Genomic DNA, 20,571 nt, shown 5'->3' with positions numbered 1-20,571 from the left:
GATTATTTGTCTCATGAGAGCAGCTCCCTTCCTCCTTTGTCTGAAACATGACTCATCGTACAGGCTCAAAGTTAGATTGCAAGCATCACAGGGAAATGATCACTTACACTTGGGTTTGTAAAGTGCCATGCTCCCCAATAGTGCTAATTATTGACTGTGAAAGGAAGAGCATGTGCACACAGCCATTTAAAACAGCCATCTTATGATGCCATTATAAGCTATATTCACTTTGCACTCTTAATTACAGGGTGGATCAGCTGCTACAGACATGCTTTAGAGTGACATGTATTTCAAGTAGCCTCATTACTCAGCGACTGTTCTGATCAGTGGGTAATCCCCTGGAAGACCAAGGAAAGACACTGGACTCATGTGAGCATTCAGTTTCAGCACATTTCCATCGGGACCAGTGAACAAATTTCTGAAAATGGCACACAAGGGGAGTAGATGTTGGCACCCACTGAGTCTTCCACCACAGGTGTCTGGAAAAGGTGGTTTCTGTCACTGCCTCTCCTTATTCCGCTGCATAATGAAGTGTAGGAGGTCTGTAGGCTGTTTTATAATGATGAGATCAAGAGAACACACCCCTCCTTATTTGAGTAATTCAGCTGGGAAACTGTGCTAAAGAACTGCAATTTAGTGCTTTGGGAAAGAGATTGGGGAAAATAGGAAAGGGAAATTAGGGGTGTGAGCTTCTAGCAGCTCCTCCAAAGTTCTCCCCAGAGCACAGTTCTCACCCACCTGTGTGGCAAGCTCAAGTCATCCATATGGGGGTAGGTGCGAGACTCGGATGCGGATATCCGTGGACCATTTTTGCAGATTGCGGTTCAGACGTGGATACAAATGATGTATCCATGCAGGGCTCTAAGTATCGTCACTAGCCAGTCAAATAAGAACCTCTGACACATGTACACTCATCCGCACCCTTCGGAAGAACCTTGTTTAACCAATTTTAATGAAAAGAATAACTGTATAGATCTAGTCTAAAAGGGTTGCAGCACTTTCTATCAAATGCTTCACGACAGGTTAATATGCTTCTGGGTGAGACTGCCTCGTGATGGCAAAGCTGTTCTTTCACACCACAACTCTGAAGAAAGCTACAACTTCAAACCAGCATGTTCTCCCACCCAAGCATTAGTGCTTCATCTCCATTAAACTAGTGTCCCATTTCAATCACACATTTTAGGCAGCTAGCTCTTCAAGTCCACATTCACCATTGTCTAATGCAAACCTGTAAAGGTGCTTAGGAGGATCATGTTTTAGCCTAACAGCAATCCCAATGCCCCTGTTAAAACGTGGGCCAGTCTTGCCTGATGGGCACAAAGTATATTTTAACCACTTGATAGAATTCTGTTAAGGTCAAAAGCTCTAACGATTTGCTAACATGTTTAACACACACTTTGGTCCCATCATGTTTTATGCAACCACACCCCTCCCGGTGCACTTAAAACTGCACTTGCAAAAGCATCCTAAGCCTTCCTCCCTGCAACACACAAACATTTCCTGCTGAAATTTAGGACATTCCAATCTGAAGCACATTTAAAGAAAAGTAAAGGCACATGAATGAGATTCTCCAAAGTTAAAAGCAATTTTGTCGAGGGCACTTGTGATGCACAGAAGAGATCACACTTCTGTTTGCACTAAAGTCCTACAGTTCTCTTTTATTCTTGACATGTTAAAATTGATCAAACCTTGTTTTCTCCTCCTGCATTAAAGACGAAAATGCCCCTAAGCTGCCTACAGTACTTTTCATCCAACAGAAACCACGTCATCGACAGGAGCCAGCTTCTTATACATTCTCCAAGGCCTAGATTTCCTGACACACTCCAAGCTGATTGCCTCCAGCACAGTCAACTAGTGGCTTAATATTTTCCTGTAGACGTGTCATTGATTCCCAAGAAGTTTGCAGGGCTTGGTGATGGAATTTCTGGGAAACGTTTTTGCCTCAAGTTACCATGGCAAGTCAGATATCCTGATGGATGAAATCCTGCAACAGAGCAAGGATCTCTGGGTTTCATTAAAAATAGGCATCATCCCTCAAATGGTGTAATCTGGTCACGTCCATTGCAACACACTTTTGTATTGCACTATGTACCCAACTTTCAAAAAGGAATAGGAGAGTCTTCAGGTAAAAACCTCAATAATAGAATCCTTTATTTTGTTAGCTGACATTCATAGATCCCTCCCACCCCTCTTTAAAATGGCAATGGGTACCCGGATAATCTTTTAGAACACCGGGGCCTCTGATATACAGGATGAAGAGACACCAAAAAAATCACAGCCAAGCTGAGTTAGAAAAGAGCTCTAAGCTAGGTAGAGACCTTAGGCTGGCATGGTTTTCAGTGATTTTTTTTTTAAAGCCGGTTTAATTTAGTCCCCACGCAGTCCAAATCCAGTATAGCTACTACAAATAAGTTTAAATCATGTTTTTAACTTGGTTCATCAGTACAGATTGAGTCTATGCCCACATCGACCTTAGAGCTCATTGCCAGTGTACAAGGTTGAAGAACATAAGGAAATCTTCTCAAAGAATTTCATCCCAGATGTGTAGGAGTCACACTATACTATTACATGTTCAGGAGGTTTGATGAAGCTGAGGGAGGTTACAGGTATTTCCAGATTCTACTCCTGTGCTCCTGAAGAAAAATAGAAACTCTTCACAGAAATTCAGAGTCTAAACAGATTGTATACTGTTTTCTCCTACTATATTTTAGATCAGTGGTTCTCAAACTTTTGTACTGGTGACCCCTTTCACACAGCAAGCCTCTGAATACGACACCCCCCCCCCCCTTATCAATTAAAACCACCTTTTAATATATTTAACACTTATAAATGCTGGAGACAAAGCGGGATTTGGGGTGGAGGCTGACAGCTAGTGACCCCCCCATGTAATAACCTTGTGACCCCCGACCCCCCGTTTGAGAACCCCTGTTTTAGATTAAATATAGACGACATGTTCCTTCCCCCACCCATTCTGCAGAGTAGTGCGTGAAAGAGGAACAATGTAGGTGTCTCAGACACCTCCTGACCGAGGGAGGCTCTACCAGCTCATCTTTCCTCCTGCTGAAATGTTCACGCTATGCGTATTTTCTTACGACACTAGCGTTAGAGGGGAACTTGGTGAGCACACACACTCAAGATGATCACAGAGTGACAGCGTGGATGATGCACCAGCGATGGGAGTCATAAGAACCACTGGGGTAGATGGAATGTGTTAGAATCTTGCTTTTGTTAAGAAATAACAGTTCTTCTCCCACCTCAAACCCAAGATTTTATTTCGCAACACTGATGGTTTGTTGTGAGCTGGCGTTGCATTAGCCTTTCATGAATGTGTTGTTGGCCTGTACCACTTCATCCTAAAGGATTACCATTCACATAAAAGTGGTTCAATTTCTTTTTATTTATGGGAGTTATTGCAAGCAATCTACCAATCACCAGATAAGTTTCTGCTCTTAGAAAACTCCCCCAGTCAATTCTATAGATTAGTCCTTTATTTGTGAGCCTCAGAGCTTGTCTACATGCAGAGATGCAGAAATTCAATTTAAGGTGGTATTTTAAACCTACTCAAAAGGCTGTGTGGATACGTAGGTGGCAAATGAGTTTTTTGTCTGGGGAGGCCACTCCCAGAAGTGCCGGAAACTCCCTAGAATTGTGGGGCCACCAGTGACCAGATGGTGTCCCCTCCCCTGCCCCACCCCAAGGCCCTGCCCCCTCTCAGGCTCTTCCGAGGCCCTGCCCTCACTCCGCCTCCTTCTGCTCCGCCTCTTCCCAAGGCCCTGCTGCTCACTCCTCTCCACCCATCGCTTGCCCTTATGGCAGGAAAAAAAATGATGTGGCCATGGCCAGGGGTGCCGGAACAGGGGAGGCCAGGGGGCCTTGGCCCCATCACTTTTAAAAGTGGGAGGGCTATGCCCTCCCACCTTTATTCCTGCCTTAAGGGCGAGCAACAGGGGAAGGGGCGGAGAGAAGAAGCAGAGGGGTGGGCCTCGGGAGGAAGAGGCAGAGCAGGGGCAGGGCCTCGCTGCAGAACAGGGGCTGGACCACAGGAGGAGGGTGGCGTGCGGGCAGGGCCTCGGAAGAGACGGGAGGGCTAGGGGCTCAGTCCAGGTGCTGGTGCCCCTCCCCCCACACTTCTAGGGAGCTTCCGGCACTCCTGCTCCCAGGGTACAAAGGCGTCAGGCCGGCACACCTCCAAAGAGAGGCGACCTGCATCCAGCATTTGCTCCCTGCACGGCCAGTCTTCTTTATTTTGGGGAGTCTTAGCCTCCCCAAGCCTCTTATATGTGTTGCCCATGTATGGATACTTATTTCAGGTTAAACCAGGTATATTTCAGTTTATATTAAGAAGAACATATTAATCTAAAAATCAAAATAAGTGTCTATATGAAGATTTGCACTGCTTTAACTAAACCAGTGCAAGTTTATATGTAAAGAAGGCCTAATTTTATGGCATTTTGATCTTGTTCATGTCACATTCCTTTAAAGAAACCAATGCACCTTGCCCTTAATTATCCCGGATGTGGCTCCAGCACTATGGTCAGAGCCCTTAACCTCATAGGCTCTAATTTGTTTATATGGGACTAGAAAGACTTTAAAAAAAAAGCCTTAAATTTGAGGGACATATGTATTCATGCTGTAAGCTAAGACCTTTGTCTGTCATCTTAATAAAAGTGTTTGAAAACTGGCTACAGCACTTATGCAGTAATTTCATTACAACCATCAAAGATACGCATAGTTCTACTGGAAAATTGAATAGCCCCACATATTGACAGAATATTAAGTACATTTGTTCCAGGAGTGGGAAGCTTTTTGAGTCTATCAAGAGGTCTTCTGCCCCTTTGAAATCTGCAAGGAAAGTCAAGGTGATGGAGGTAACATCTGGAACATTGGACCAACTTCTGTTAGTGAGAGAGCAGCTTTTGAGCTCTTTTTCAGATCATACAAGGAAAGTCAGTCAGTTGCACCACCCTCTTGGTTAACTTCACCCCCAACACACCTGAGCAAGTCAGACTGATGGGATAACCTTCCAGAGATGAACTCCCATGTGACCATAAAGCACAGCCACCAGATTGGTCTGAAGTTGCACACTTTAGGACCGGTTATAAACATTTCCATTATGCAGGAAAAAAAATGACAAAGGAAAAAATACATTCTGATAGCATTTTAGCCCATTCCCTATATCCACACTCCAGAAAGTCAGGCCACAAAACATCCCCGCCTTTTACAGGGGGGGAAAAAAAAAAAAACCCAAAAAAACCTTAGAAGACAGGTCCCCTATTTATCATCCCTCAATGACTCCAGAGTGAGGCCAGGTATACACTTGGAAGTCTATAGTGGCTTACTACACTGGCAGAGCACTCCTAGTGTGAATGCCTTTTACACAGGAAAAACTGCTTCTCTGGTATCTACTCCCACCCCCTCACTCCCCAAGAAAAATAAGCTATGCCGGCAAAACTGCTGGTATAACTCCATCTCCTCTAGGGGCTTTTGCTGGTACAGTGGTGTCAGTCAGGGTCAGGATTACACTTCTTCATGCCCCAGACCAACACAGCTATTCCAGCAAAAGTTCATCGTGTAGAACAGACCGAAGACCACTTAGTTTATAAGTAAAAATATGCCAGCCTTGCAAAGTCACCCTGGAATCTAGGAGTCCTGTCTAGCATAGCGCCATCACTTAGTGATTTTGCAGCTAGGTCTTGAGTTAACAGTTCTGTTAACTCTTAACTGTTAATATCAGCCACTGATGTACAAGCCAGAGCAAAATCTATCTCCCTCTGCCCTAGATGCGGTGTCTCTGAAAGTAGCAAAACTAAATCTTTCAGAAAAGTAAGCAGATATGACTCAAAAAAAAATTAGAAGCCATCTGTTTGGTGTTTCTACCTTCCTATTAAATTAAAACTATATAAAAATTTGAGGGGGGGGGGGACGAGAGAGCGCAAGAGCGAGAAGGGGAGAGGGGTGTGTGTGTGTGTGTGTGTGTGTGTGTGTGTGTGTGTGTGTGTGTGTGTGTGTGTGTGTGTGTGTGTGTGTGTGTGTGTGTGTGTGTGTGTGTGTGTGTGTGTTTCTCTATATTTATAGCTATAGATATATCTGAGATGGAGGGAGATGTCTTGACCTTAAAAGCAACAATAGACTCCGGTCTCAACACATACTGCACTTCCCCAACCTCTTCCACCATAACGGGGCAAAGTAAGGACAGTGTGAGCCTTTAACTTCCCTGGCTTTTGTATATCTCTGTCCAATATCATCTTAACAGGATTTTTATTTGAAAGAACATCTTGTCTGTGTCAATACAAGAGAGCCCGCGAAAGCTGTCCCTTAAAATCTCAGGATCTATTCAATGGGTTGGTACCTTTACTCAAGTTGTGCAATAAGAGGAATCTATAGATGGCACATAATCAGGTGGATAAGACAAATTCTGAGGGCAGGGGATGACAGTGTCATCCTCCCTTCTCACTAAAAAGTACAGAAATCTCTGGCACCCGGTTGAGGGGGCAGCCCAGGCAAGACCAAATAGATCTGCCTTCCAACACCTCATAAATCCAAGGGGAAGGCACTATTAATCTCCACTGACAGCAGAGAAGACTGAAGTTTTACTGCCCCCCCACACCACTTATTTTTAGTAGCTCTTGAACTAGTCCAGTAAGAGGGAAAAAATCACTATCTTAACCTAAAGCTAATTATTCCCCTAAAAAGCACCAGAAAAGTTCAAAGTTATAAGGCTGAGAAACTGATTTAATGGAAAGGGAATGAATAATTTACACTTATATAAATGCTTTCCACCTCCAAATATCAAAGTGCTTTTTGTGAAATGTGGAAAATGCATTCGCCCTATCTCACACTCAGGAAAATAAAGGCACAGAGAGCTGAAATGACTTGTTCTAGGTCACACAGCACTCTCCCAGAGCCAGGATCGAACCCAAAACAGACTCCCAATGCCTTGCTAAATTCATTAGTCTACAGCAAAGTAATCAAATTCTGCTTTCAAAATCTAAAGTACTGGGCTGGCACTTGTGATTAATTGCTAGATATCCATAGTACATCAGGACTCTTCCACTCCATGTAGTCGGAGCATCAGTACCCCAGAATTCAAGACCACAGACGTCCCTCTGTAGAAAGCAGGGAAGAAATGGCAGAGATAGAATCAAGTAGAAAGAAGACTGCCAAGCCCATTTTTCAAAATATTAAAGGTGCCCCCAAAAGCTCAGTGATGCCATGCAAAACTGTCAACTTGTGTATCAGTTCCATACTGCGGCTGTATTAAATGTTTAATTGCAATCAAATGTGGGGAATTTTACTGGGCTCTGTAAACCAGCGTCCCTGCACCTGACAGGCAGCAGCAAGAAAGATCAGAGAAAGTTCCTTAACTAATGCAGCGCAGAACCTGACTACAGGTATCAGCAAGGATAACATGTTGCATAGTAAATAAGTTTAAACACAGCAAAGAGAGAAAGGAGAGAGACAAAGTAATTCCCCTCTAGTTACTCTTCTCAGAGTCAGACATTTCCCCAAGTCTAATGTGATCTATGCAGGTTACACAATCCTAGCATTCCATTTCTATGTACTTCCCAGCTTCACCTGCAATCCCTGCCTCGGCCCCAGCCAGAGATTGTTAGACTTCTCCTGCCCTCCATTACTCACCGAATGCAGCTGGATGTACTGGTCTCGAGAACAGTGTCTGCCCCATGCTTAGATTCTTTTCAAAGTAGCTCTCTGAAGGCGGCACAGGGGTCGGGGGGACCACACACCACTACCTGGGAGAGTCCGTTAGCCTTTTTTGAAAGGGAGAAATCCACACTGGAGGGTGGGGGAAAATCCAGAGCCTTGCGACCGGGAGACTGCCAGAACTCAGGAAATGGCCCGGGTGTCAGCCAAGCCACCGCAGCTCCTGTTCTTCCTGTATCCCAGGCCCCGGCACTTGTGATTCTCATAAATAAGCGTCCATGCCAGCTCCCTTCAAGCAGGAATGCCTGTCATTCCAGAGTGCACACTAGTCAGGGCTGAAGCTCAGGCAGGGGAGGAGACTACCAACCACACACTAGCCGCTTAGCTGCGTAGTCCAAACAATCAACACCCTTTGCTCCTTACATCAAGTTTAGCAGGAACGCACCAAGAGGCTGAGAAACAGGAAGGAGGAGAGAGGGAGATTTTACCCAAGAACAGTTTGCAAACTGTATTTTCAGCCATTTCACTTCCCAATCAAAATCAACTAGATACTACAGTATACCTGGGCCTAAAAAAAATGAACCAAAATAAGCTGTTTGGCTCCATCAAGTCCCTTTTGCTAAAACAATACAGACAGAACTGATATTTGTACAAAAGCCTGGGATGTGATAAAATTAAAGGAGCATCAGAAGGTTAAGACCATTTTTTTTTTTTTTTTTTTAAACCTATACATTTGTGTAACAAACATCCAGAACTAATGAATTTTCTTTTCATTACTTATGCTGTTCGGTTACTTTTTGTAACTTCTGTTTGGGCGGAAAAACAAAATGACTCTCTATTCTGGTTCTCATGCACTAGAATGATGCTGTGATGATGTTGCAAACACTGCAAGGGGATATTTGCATTGCAAGAAAACAATCTTTCATTTGGAGCTTAAATACATATATATTGTAATAAATATAATTGGGTTTTTTGTTTTGTTTTTTAAACCAAAACCTAAATGTGGGGCTTGCCTGATGTGACAGGGCCCCTTGAAAGGAATAGGCTATCACCCATAATAGGAGAGTTAGAAGAATCTCCACATTTAGATTTTCTTTGCAGAAAAAGCTATGATTAATAGAAATGGAAACAATTTTTGTAAAACCCACAAAAATTCCCACATTGCAGCATCACAATAGTGAGTGGAAAGCAAAAAATTAAAATGACCTGCAATGCTCTGCGGTCAAAGGGAGCAAAATCCTGAAACCAAGCAGTAGAGAATGCTATAAAAAATTCTGTTTTAATAATCCAAAATGACATCTGTAATATAGGTAAGGGAGCGTTTTAAACACTTAATCAGACAGTGTCTCTAACATAAAATCTGCTGCAGCATCGTCTTGCAATGTAGCAATCTGCTCCAAACCCAGCTCTCTAGTCTTGCTCTAACCACCACTAAAGTCCACTGTGGACAGCCCACGGCATCACAGCTCTCCTATTTCATGGAACAGAAGTCACCCTCCATAGTGCTCTGCTTGACAAAATTATCACAATTCCCAATACAGTAACTGGTCACGGGCAGCCAATTCGGGTGGCCAAAGGACGTAGCCATTTTCCAAATGAGGTCTCAGTCCGTCAAACCAGTAGCTAGGTATGTAATGGATATTACAGATCAAATTAGTGCATTAGATAAGAGCAGCAGGTGTTTGCTCTGCTACCCTTGAGGGTATATTGAGCCAGTGTACTGTACAATGACTGGCTGGCATATATATATCTTGGGACATGCTTTATAATAAAAACTCACCAAGTTAGTTATATTAATGCATGCGGGAAAAGGTGGTAGCATCTCTGGTGCCTATTCTGACAAGTTACCTGTGAAATCATATGACCTGCAGATTCACTCCTCCGCCTTTAAGCACAGCTGTAAAACATGCACAAAGCAAAGTGCTCACCCTCTGCTCTACCTGTAGATGTAACGTGCTTTGCATTAAACTGTCCCTTCTGAACAAATGGATCTTGTTTCCATGGACAGTTTCAAGGCAGCAACAAGATCAAATGGAGTAATGGATTTGCAGACTAACGTCTAATGTCCCCCCACACAGAACTGCGTCATAATCTTGAAAGCACTGTTCTTATCTTCACCCCCCACAATGCACCTTCATACTCCAATTAAATGTATCATGATTATTCTCGCTGCTGAGTCAGACAGGATCAGAAGTACTGTGTCTTTACATCCATATCATGAGCAATTAAAGTCCTCTGAATTACAAAAATGCTCCACTTCACGAAAGAGCTGTTTACTTTGAAACAGGCAGAAAGCCTTTTAAATACACAGCTATGTGAAGGAGACAAAGTCCAGAGGTAACAGGGCTGCATATTCTCTCTGAATCAGCAGATGAAAGTTGTCTGGCTTGGAGAAAGGTCTGGGAGGAATATCCCCGCAGCGATTGATTCCTGTTGCAGTTTTTCCAACACTGATCTAGTCTTACATTAGCAAGCTGCGGGCTAGGGTTAAAGAACCACTGCTCCCTTCCCATTTGAAGTAAAATAAGAAAAGCCTGTACACCGAACACAAAGGACAGGCCATATTCAGGGCATAGCTTCAGGCTTGATCTACAACACAAAGTTAGACCAATGTAGGCCACCTTGCATTGACCTAATTGTGCATGTGCCTACACTTAAGTGTGTCTCCCACCTATGTAAGTGCCCCATTACACCACCTCCCCAAGTGGCACTGACCCATGGTTGATGTATTGAGGTTCATGCAGTGTGAGTGTTGATGCCACTTTACTTATGTTGACCCTAACAGTCCTCCAGCAGCTGTCCACAATGCCTGACACTGACCACTCTGGTCACAACTGTGAACTCCACTGCCTGGGGTCACGGAGACTGGAAGCCCCTTTAAAGATCCATGAATTTTTGAAATCCTTTTTCCCCTGATTGCCCAGCTCGGCGAGCACATCTAGATGCTCTCTCTATTGTTGTGTGCAGCTGCCCAGCTGACCAAGCCAGCTACACGCTCCGGATGTGCTCAGGCTTGGAATAGACAAGACATATGAGATCTCCTGGGCCTGTGGAGAGAAGAGGCCATGCACATGCAGCTCTGTACCAGCCGTAGAAACGTAGACCTCTATGAGCAGATTACATGGGGGATGCAAGAGAAGGCGGACAACCCGGATCAGCAACAGTGCTGCGTGAAAGCAAGGGAAGTGTGGCAGGTGTATCAGAAGGCCAGGGAAGCCAAGAGTCAGTCCAGTGCTGAGCCATACTTGGTGGAAACCCCACCACCACCCTGCACACCACCGTGGATACTTCTGAGGAGCCCAAGTCACAGGCCCCCAGCATGAACAGTGAGGACAAGAGGGGGAAGAAGGGGGACATGTGACCGGGGAGGGTGGGGGAAGAGGTGTCCAGATATGCCACAAGCCAGGACCCGTTTGAGACTCTACCACAGAATGGTCAGTCCTGGAAGTCAAGCACAAGCAAGCCTGAGGCAGGGGAAGGAACCTTGGGTAAGTGTGTACATGTATTTTCCACTACAGTGATGTACTGTACTGCCATTGCCCTATGCTCAGTTTCATGCAATCGAGCAATTCTCTCATTTCCCTTGCCCATGGTGAGCCATACACACCATGGCTGGAGCTGTGAGTAGAGCCGCACACAAGCACTCCAAAGCAGAAGTGTCAATAAGCAGATCTTGTATCAATCTTTAGGGGAGCAAGGGAAGGGAGTTCTGAATCTTAGCTTTTGCTTTCTGTTGTGACTATATTGACAATGGTACCTCTGTATTTTATCTGTAGCTGCTGCCATGGCACTTTGAGAGGTTCTCCCTCCACACTCGTGGAATTGCCTGAACCAGAAAAGGAGGAGAAAGAAGAGGACACAGGAGGAAATGTTCAGCGAGATCATGCAAGCCAGTGCTGCATCAGACCATGAACAGAGGGCCTAGAGGGTGATATTGCAGACTGCACGAAGAAGGACACAGCAGACAGAAGAAAGGTGCAGGACATAATGGGGTTTCTCCAGCAGCAAACACAGATGCTGCAGACCCTTATGGACCTACTGGTTCAACAGTCACAGGCTCACCTCCCTTTGCAAGCCATGGAGAACGCCATTACAGCACCTCCCCACACCCCTGCCTTAACATCCCATGAGGCATAGGACCACGTCCCTACCCCGACCACTCCACACTGAGGGACATTAAGGACAATCACAGCTTCACATACCCTGACCTGTGAAAGCCACGGTTGCTGCATGTGTGTCTGAAACGGACATGAATGTTCTTTTCCCTTGTTAAGTTCTGTTCCATTAATTTCCCACAGTGAATTTTCCAACTCCAAAATGATTTCCCACTGACTGGTAGCAATCCGGCATTGCACGTTTCCACAGTGTGATCACCCCTCGCTTCTCTACCGTCAGCACAGCTCGCATTCCAGCTTTCCCGCGCTGGAGGGATGGAGCAAGCTCAACACAGAGATCCAGGAACGTGGGCTTGTGCATCAGCCACTGCTCAGTATCCCAAGCCTGCATTATGATGCAATCCCACTAGTCAATGCTAATCCCACTAGTCAATGCTAATCTCTCAGGCCCAGATGCGGCACTCCACCATTTGCAGCTGCTCCACGAACACCACAAAACAGTCTTTATTTTGTTCTCACTATGTCCCACAGCAATCTGCCCTCCACAAAATCTACCTTTGTGCATCCTGTGCTTGCAACACTTACGACAATAGCAGAGACCTGTGCAGGCTCCATGCTTCTGTAAGAGATGGAGGACAGCTAGGAGGGCTGAATGGGTTAGTGGGATTTTAAAAAACAAAAATTATGGGATATAGATGACATTATGGGATGGAGACCGTGGCATGCTGGGAAGCTGACCCCTTGCTCCCAGTCGGCTCGAGAGACTCATTTCTGCCCCACCATGTATTGCCAAAACTCCCCAAAAGATAGTGTGCTGGACAGTGGCGGGTTGCACACCGGGATAACTACACTGTGCATCGACACAAGCACTCCTGGTGAGTATACGCACCATCAACACAAGGAGCCAAGTAAGCCTGTCGCTCATACGCGTGCGAACTGCGACGGCTTCACGCTGATGTCACTTCCATCAGCAAAAGTTTGCAATTTAGACATGGCCTAAGTTATAATTACTCCTGGTGACTGAGTGGGAGCTGCAGGGCTGAATTTAGTCCAATAAAGTATCAGTGACAGAACAGCAAAAGTAGCTATGGAGCAGCAACATTCAACCGTCAAGCCCTTTTATAAACAAAACTGAGTAATGAAACTTCCAGCAAAACTCAACTATACAACATTGGGGGCGGAGGGGGCTGCAAACTGTGGCTAGGTGTGGACTGTAGAGAGGTACTAGGGACATCCTCCACAGAAAGCCTTCTATTTGGCGCTATATACAGGAAACCACCTTGACTTGAGAACTTGCTTTTTATGTACCTCTACTTTGAGACAGGTCACAGAGTTACTTTTACAGCCTGAAACCCATCATGATCACAAGCACTAGCTACTCTATGTGGACACAGACGTTCACACTCTAGTTTCTGACTGTAATGTGAAACAGAACAGTGACTCCAACATTTCTGCTCCATAGCAGAGTTAAAGAAGGGAGGGTTGCATTACTCACTCCACACAAGCTTGAGTAGTCCATTCAAAACAAATGAACGATACTGGGTGTTTTCCTTCAGAGCCTGTCAGCAACACAGTGACAGCATACCTTACAGGGAGATTAGGTAAAAAACAGGACTCTTACCCCAAGGTAAATGTACTAATTTTTAAAAAGATAAGGCAACTGTACTGGATTTATAAACATCCTTTTAGGGGAAAGAGAGGGGGAACTGATAACACACTGAACATATTTTAACAAAGTTTCTCTGTGTTTAATTCTCTCTCACACACACGTGCATGCTCCCCCAATCATTGTTCACTTCAATTGAAGGACAAAGTTTTCACTGCATGCTAGACAGTCTGCAGGATTTTGTATATAGCTAGGAGAATCCAAAGAAATGAATTAACTAAAAGATTCACAGAGTGCTGAGTATCTGTAAAAGTTCCTCAAATGTGCTATGAAAGCCATTTGACTTGATTTCCCATTACACTTTGCACAAACATTTGGAAAAGGTATTCGCTATGACTGACCAACCAATGTAAAGTGAGTAAGTGGCTGGAAAGGTGGGTAGTAAATCTAAAAGGTCACAACAGTTACTGCAGCATGTGACCTCCTCCTCTTCACCCAGATCATAAGAAAGCTTATTCACAAGTCAACTGGCATCCCGTTTAGATTTTGGATACTTTGATCATACTTTTCTGTGCTGGAGGCACACTAGGTCAGTGCGGTAAGCCAGTTACTAGTCACCCGCTTTCCTTGTGAACTTCCTATTAAGTTTCCAGTTGGGAAACTCCTATTTCCTCAAGCAGTTTGCTGGCCTTGTATCCAGTGATTACTCAATAACTCCAGCTTCTTCCTGATCTCAAAGTGAAAGGGAGGAGGAGTTGTGATCCAACAAGTTGAGGATAGCCACAGTACTGCTGCTCCCTACTTAACACATACTGGATACCAGTGCTAGGTAGGCCATACATCTGAGAATTATACTGATCAGGTGGCTAGAGCACCAAGGATGCTTGCAAACCTCTGTCACAATCCCAGCTAAAATGCTTACAAGACACTTCTGTGCATAGATGCCTGGGTGCCAAGTTGGTGGTTCTATGGCCATAAGCCTGATTCTACTTAGAGAATGAGGCAAAAGCTCAGAAATGCAATTCAAAATAAGAGCAGATTTTATGTGGAGTGATTTTCACGTCTTCTTCCATTCTTCTCCATACATCATAGTTAAAATGTACGCTAAATATTTTTGATTGACAGTAGAGCACTCCTTCGCATTCTGGAACCTATAAACAAAATTTGAGATCCAGGCACATCTTGGCTAAGTCATGATAATTTCAGGTGTTCATGACTATACTGTCTCTAGGCTATGGACTCTCCTAGGCAGATTCCAACTGCTCCTCAGAGTATTCTGAAATAGTATTAAAGTAAATACTGGTCAAAGCTGACAAAAGTACAGCAGCAGGATACATTCCAACAAAGCACCAAACAAGCAGTGAAGTGATAGCATGTTCTATTGATACGCAAGCAATCAGGTATAGGGGGCCCACCTGTCACATTCAAGTTGCATTACTGGAGGGCACAACAAACTGGAATATGGAAACATGTTACCTTTAAGTTTTCCATTACACACAACTTTAAACCCCCCCCGTTTTACTCATTTAAAACCACCATCTCCTCTCTCAAAGAGCAAGAGCGGTCAGAAGCAGGATATGCAGAGTGAAACATGGGGGGAGGGATAGCTCAGTGGTTTGAGCATGGGCCTGCTAAACCCAGGGTTGTGAGTTCAATTCTTGAGGGGGCCATTTAGGGGGCAAAAATCAGGGGCAAAAATTGGGGATTGGTCCTGCTTTGAGCAGGGAGGGTTGGACTAGATGACCTCCTGAGGTCCCTTCCAACCCTGAGATTCTATGATTCTATGAAACCAGGTGGTCATCTAGTTCCTCCTAATGCAAACCACTGGATGAAGGGGAATAGTATGAGAAACAGTTGTAGCATGTATCTAAAATACATTCTCTTTCCTTTTAAGACCAAAATATATTCATATACCAACGCTCAGCTGGCAAAATACAGGAATAACTGCTGCAAAATATTGTGAACATGGTAACCAGATAGGGTTGGATCACCAATTTATGGTAGGCACTTTACTGAGCACAAAGTATGTGAGTCCTGTACTGAGAGCTTAAGAGTCAAATGCCGAAAAAATAGCAAAACTAAAAAAGGACTTCTTTAGCAAAGCTGCATGACCTTCCTTGCAACCTTTTGGATAGTAAAGGGACTAGTGTGGCCAGGCATTAGATATGCAGAAGTTATAAAAGCTAATTATTACTAGTAATGTTTATGGCTACAATCCTTTGCAAACTCCTAAACATAGTAAAGATGTAGCTTTAACCCTAGAAGTTAGTCAGCATAAATACAGCTTGTGGCCCAACAGCTAACAAGCCTGCTCTTGCACATCATTCTGAAGTACTTAAGACACCATCCAAACTAACTTTAGTCTGGCGCATCAAGGTGGCAAACTATCAGCTTGAGTTGAATGCATCCCCACACTGCCTATGGTAACAGAGAGAAGAGTGGTGGGAAGAGCTTTCTACACAAGCTAAAATTTTATTTCCTTTTTAAAGTTCCCACAAAGTCTCAGCAACTAAGTTCCCCTTTTGTTGGCACGCCCTAGAAAGGGTCACTCCATGAAACATTACAGCATTTACTCTAACATTAAGTGCCTTTGTTATATGTATACCTCAGAGAAGGAAGCTCCACTATCCCTCATTTCTAAAGTTGCCCAGAATTTGATATACTGAAATTACACTCTTTGTAAGTTAATAAAATATGGAGAAATAGAACCAGACAATGCAAGGGAATCTTACCATCCTTCACATACTTGGCTCTGACTAGGGAAATGGATAAAAGTGCTTTAGTTTAACCTTTTGGGGTACAACCAACTTCCACATGGCATCTGTTCAATTTTAATTGACTAGACTAGGAGCCCCTTGTTAAAATGCAAGACAAGTTAGGCACAAACAGTGTCTGCTTCTGATCATTTGGGGCACACACATTTGGAAGAGAAACCAACATTCCCCACCACTGTTTCACTCTTAAAAGGAACTGCAAATAGACTTGGCTAAACTCCATCACTTGTAAGAGTCAGAAATTCAGGGAGGAAGATACTTTTTCACCTAGGTAACTCAAAACACCTCTAAACATTGAAATTTTGCAACTACTGCATAGTATTTTAGATCCACACACAAACACAATGTTTAAAAGCTTCCTTCTGTAAGTGATTTCTGTTTTACTAGGAATCTCCATCAGCATGAAGCTAGCACATAATTACAGATTTGATCTCCCTGTCTATTGCACAAATATGCCTTCAGAAACAATTCATGAATAAATATTTGACTAATAGAGACACGGCTCCAAAAGGAACCATTCCAGTTTATCAACTTCGTGTGGTTCAAGTTAATACAGGTCCCACTCTATATTTACCTGAGGAACTAGATAACGCTTGAGGAGATGATCTAGCCACTCAAATTAATACAGTTTATAAAACTATTAAGGACTAACGTGGATGGTGAGTGTCCAGAGCACCACACATGCAAACGTCAGAGTGATTAGTAAGAGAGCATGAGGGACCCTCACTGAGAACACTGCTGCACAGCCACCAAGTCACTCCCGCCTAGTAGCAGTGAGGGATAAGCATGCCGCCAAATGCCTCACTAACTTGATTAAAGTGCTGCTTAATCTCACATCTTCTGATATCCCCACTTTCTATATCCCCTTGGGTTGGAATTTCCAAACAGACCTAAAAGAGTGAAAGGCATATGTAAGTTGGGTGCCTCTGTCCACAATAGACTTCTCTTACAATTTCCTACTGCTGGCAGGAACAGTGGGAGCCTTAGGCCAGGTCTACACTACTGTCCTATATCAGTATAACTACATCGCTGAAAAATCCACCCCCCTGAGCAACGCAGCTATCCCAACCTAACCCCGCATGTAGACAGTGCTATGTCAATGGGTTTCAGAGTGGGCTGAATTCTGATAAATGGTGACAACTGTCAAGGATAACGAATACTGCTATTGCAATAATTTCCTGGCTTGGGTTCAGAACTTCCCCATGTATTTTAAATTGACAGAGGCAGTGTTTAGTGGCCTGCACACAGCAGTGGAAGTCAGGAGCTGCTGAGTCCAACACCATCTGACACCAAATCTTCTACATCCTTTGACAAGCCACTTAGCCTAAGGTTACCCCCTGGAGAAAATGGAGCTACTGCATACCTATCTCACAGAGTGAGGAGGATCAATGTTTGTCAAGCACCTTCGAGATGGAAGAATGCAATAAATGCCAAATATGATGCAGGCCTGGCTTCCACATCCAGAACTGCTTATGCACTGTGTTTGACTCATATAGCTTCTGAGACAATGCAATGGCAATTGTTTACACTGTCAAGGCCATTCTACATAATTCAAGGAAACAGTCAAGAGATGAGATAACACTGACTGAGATCAAAGGAAATCTGACTGATTATATCATTGTGAAATTAACAGTTGGCTACAAAGTTGCCCATTCTCCAGATGTCACCATATAGGTTTTCCCAGTAAGGTCCAGTATCCTCCCCTTCATTCCACATAAGCCTTTCCTTGCCCCCTCACAGTGGAATCTAGTACCAACCACCACAATATTGGGTGCCAATGGCATCAGACCAAAATATTAGCCAAAAAGCATTCATGAGAATAGTGCAATCCTTTCAGTCACAATCAAGAGTCACTCCTGAAGAGAGTGCACTTAACAGACCTTGCATATGAGGCTGAGGACAATTTCAGGGCTGCTCACAGATCCTGCTAGCCAATGGAAGAAAAGATTTGAAGCACAGAAACTGCAGTGCTAGTCCTGCTGCTGTGAACATATTCTAAGACACTGGACTGGTCAGAGCACTAGTGTTTGAATACCCTTGCCTCTGCCCAATGCACCCTTTGTAGATTTTACACTTTGCCGTTACATGTCTGTGTGATACAGCAACTCACACAGAGATCACTTGCATTTGCATGTAGAGATTAATCTCCTGGGGAGCTCTGTATGGCACTTTCATATGAAATACATTCTACTGTACTGCAGATAGGTTCCCCATGTGCAGATAGGTCCACAATGGACTTGCTTTGTACAATATATATTAGCATGGAACATCTTGACCCCTTCCTGTCCCCCGTCGCCAAGCAACACTATGCTCCTAGCTCTGCCACCCCCCAAGGAATTTCTGTATTGGAGATCCACGTTACACTGATAGAGGAATACAACTTTGGCACAGTCAAAGTAACAGGCTTACTCTTAAGGTAATTTGTTTGCTATGGTAATGTAGCCATACTTTAAACACAAAATCATTTTCGTTGAAATGTTTATAAAATCTCTATTGTAAAATCAAAACTTGGCACTAAAAGCAAGCAGCCCTTTATAGGGACTTTCCTGCATTTGGGGATATTTTTGGCTGCTATACGAAACATCTGCTCACTTACTGGGTACTCATGTAAAGTGCCTGTGATGCTGGCAGACCAGGTGCCAGCTCATGCCAGAGCCCCAGGCCAATTCATCTGTGTATTAGTATAGATCAAAGTCACTGTTAAGTGTATAAGAGTGTATTTGGTGTTTACCCTTCATGAAAACTAGCAGGATGTTATTTGCATTGTTTTCACTTACCTGCATTATAATGTAGTAGCAAACATTTATATTGTGTATACCCCTGTAACTAAATAACCCATCAAACAATAAAGACGACTTGTGGAAAGCAAATAAAGAACTGTAACAGAAAAGAGCTAATTTCAAAGCAAATGGTCACTGCGTGTGATGATCAGAGATCAAAGACTCAACATGCATTCCTCACTCCCTCTCATCAAAGGAAAAGCCCATGTGGGTCGTGACACTGTCAGCTTGTTTTCTGTGAGAAGAAGCTAGAAAGATGGATTCAAGAAAAGATCCTGCATCTCTGAACTGTTTGGACTCTTACAGGGAAGTGTCCCAGATGCAAAGGGGAGATCCCCATCGAATCTGGGAACCCTGAAAAGACTTTTGGGAAACCGGTAGCTAACTACATCACTGCCATCATTTGGAATTACAAACGGTGACTCACCTGTACATATATTTTACCTACTTTAACCTCTCAATAACTCATTTCCTTTTCTTAGCTAATGAACCTTTAGTTAGTTTACTATAGAAGTGGCTACAGCATCTTTGATGTAAGATCTAGAGTATTAATTGATCTGAGGCAAGTGACTGGTCTCTTGGAACTGGAAGCAACATAAATGTGATGTGATTTTGGTATAAATGACCTTTTATCACAAAGTCTAATTTGTCTGGGTAGCAAGACAGTCTGGAGGGTCTAGGGGGGACAGTCTGTGACTCCATGGTAAGACTGGTATAGTGATCCAGGAGTTCACATTTGTCACTGGCTTGGTGAAATCTAATTATAGAACACACCACCAGTTTGGGGTGTCTGCCCTGAAGGAGGTCCTCACAGTCATTAGCCGCTGCAGACAGTGTGACAGTGCCATTCTACTGTAACGTCACTAAAAAACAGCCATGCACAGGGGGACTCCATTTTATTGCATCACAAGAGAACCAGCTCAGTTTAGAAGAGCAAAAATGACTTTGGAAGTGAGAAAAAACAATCTAGGGTCTGGTTCATTCTGGATCCTGCTTCTTCATTGCCTGTAAGATATTTTGCTGACCAAGTTCCGTCTACAGTTACATCTTTGTAACTAAGAACAGAACCAGAAGTCAGTTGGGGTTGTCCTAATGGAGGGCATAACTTGGCCATGAATCTAGAACTCCATTAAGTAATTATAAGTTATGTATTTATGTAACCAGTGTCAAAAGAAATAAGTGAAAACACAGAGGGAGGATGCTGAATAAGAAGGGGGCATTTTTAGTCGTTCATTAGAGTAGAACTGCAATTTGAGTTTGTGGAATATTGTAAAGCTGTGTTAAAATTTCGAGCTCTCACTTTAAGGGTAAGGAATGTCATGGTGCTGCTTTCAGGTTAGGTGGCTCTGTAAGGAAGCCTATGGTCTGAGTCTTCAGTCCTCCAGTCTGCAAGAGCCAGCCTAGAGCAAGGTGGGGTGAGTTATGCCTCTCTACCTTAGGGAGTCTGTTTTCGGTTCTGGTATGTTAGGGTTCTGGATTTTAAGAAATAAAGTCATGTTACATTACAATCTTCCAGAAAGAGTATTTATCTAATTTTGGTTTGCATGTTGTGAACATAACATAGCTCCTTGGGTCTTCCATGTTCCTGACAGCAGCATGTCCATTCCCAACAGATACATTTTCTCAACTCAAAA

General features: G+C 43.7%; 1 protein-coding gene across 3 annotated transcripts in view; it reads right to left on the bottom strand.

Annotated features, from left to right (window-relative positions):
- The window catches only part of PHACTR4 (phosphatase and actin regulator 4), a 96,878-nt gene that overhangs the window by 26,848 nt on the left and 49,459 nt on the right, over positions 1 to 20,571 (bottom strand). Inside the window, exon 1 of one of the 3 annotated variants that reach the window (XM_074934166.1) lies at positions 7,639 to 7,816. The exons of the other annotated variants lie outside the window; for them this stretch is intronic. Within the exon in view, the coding sequence (XP_074790267.1) occupies positions 7,639 to 7,684 (46 nt within the window). The 5' untranslated portion in view covers positions 7,685 to 7,816. Of the gene's footprint in view, positions 1 to 7,638; positions 7,817 to 20,571 lie in introns of those variants that run through there. 3 annotated transcript variants of the gene reach the window in all.

This window comes from Natator depressus, chromosome 19 (assembly GCF_965152275.1).
Source record: "Natator depressus isolate rNatDep1 chromosome 19, rNatDep2.hap1, whole genome shotgun sequence".
Classification (NCBI taxonomy): Eukaryota; Metazoa; Chordata; order Testudines; family Cheloniidae; genus Natator; species Natator depressus.
The sequence above is the reverse complement of the archived record's forward strand: the minus strand, read 5'-3'. Positions and strand labels throughout refer to the sequence as shown.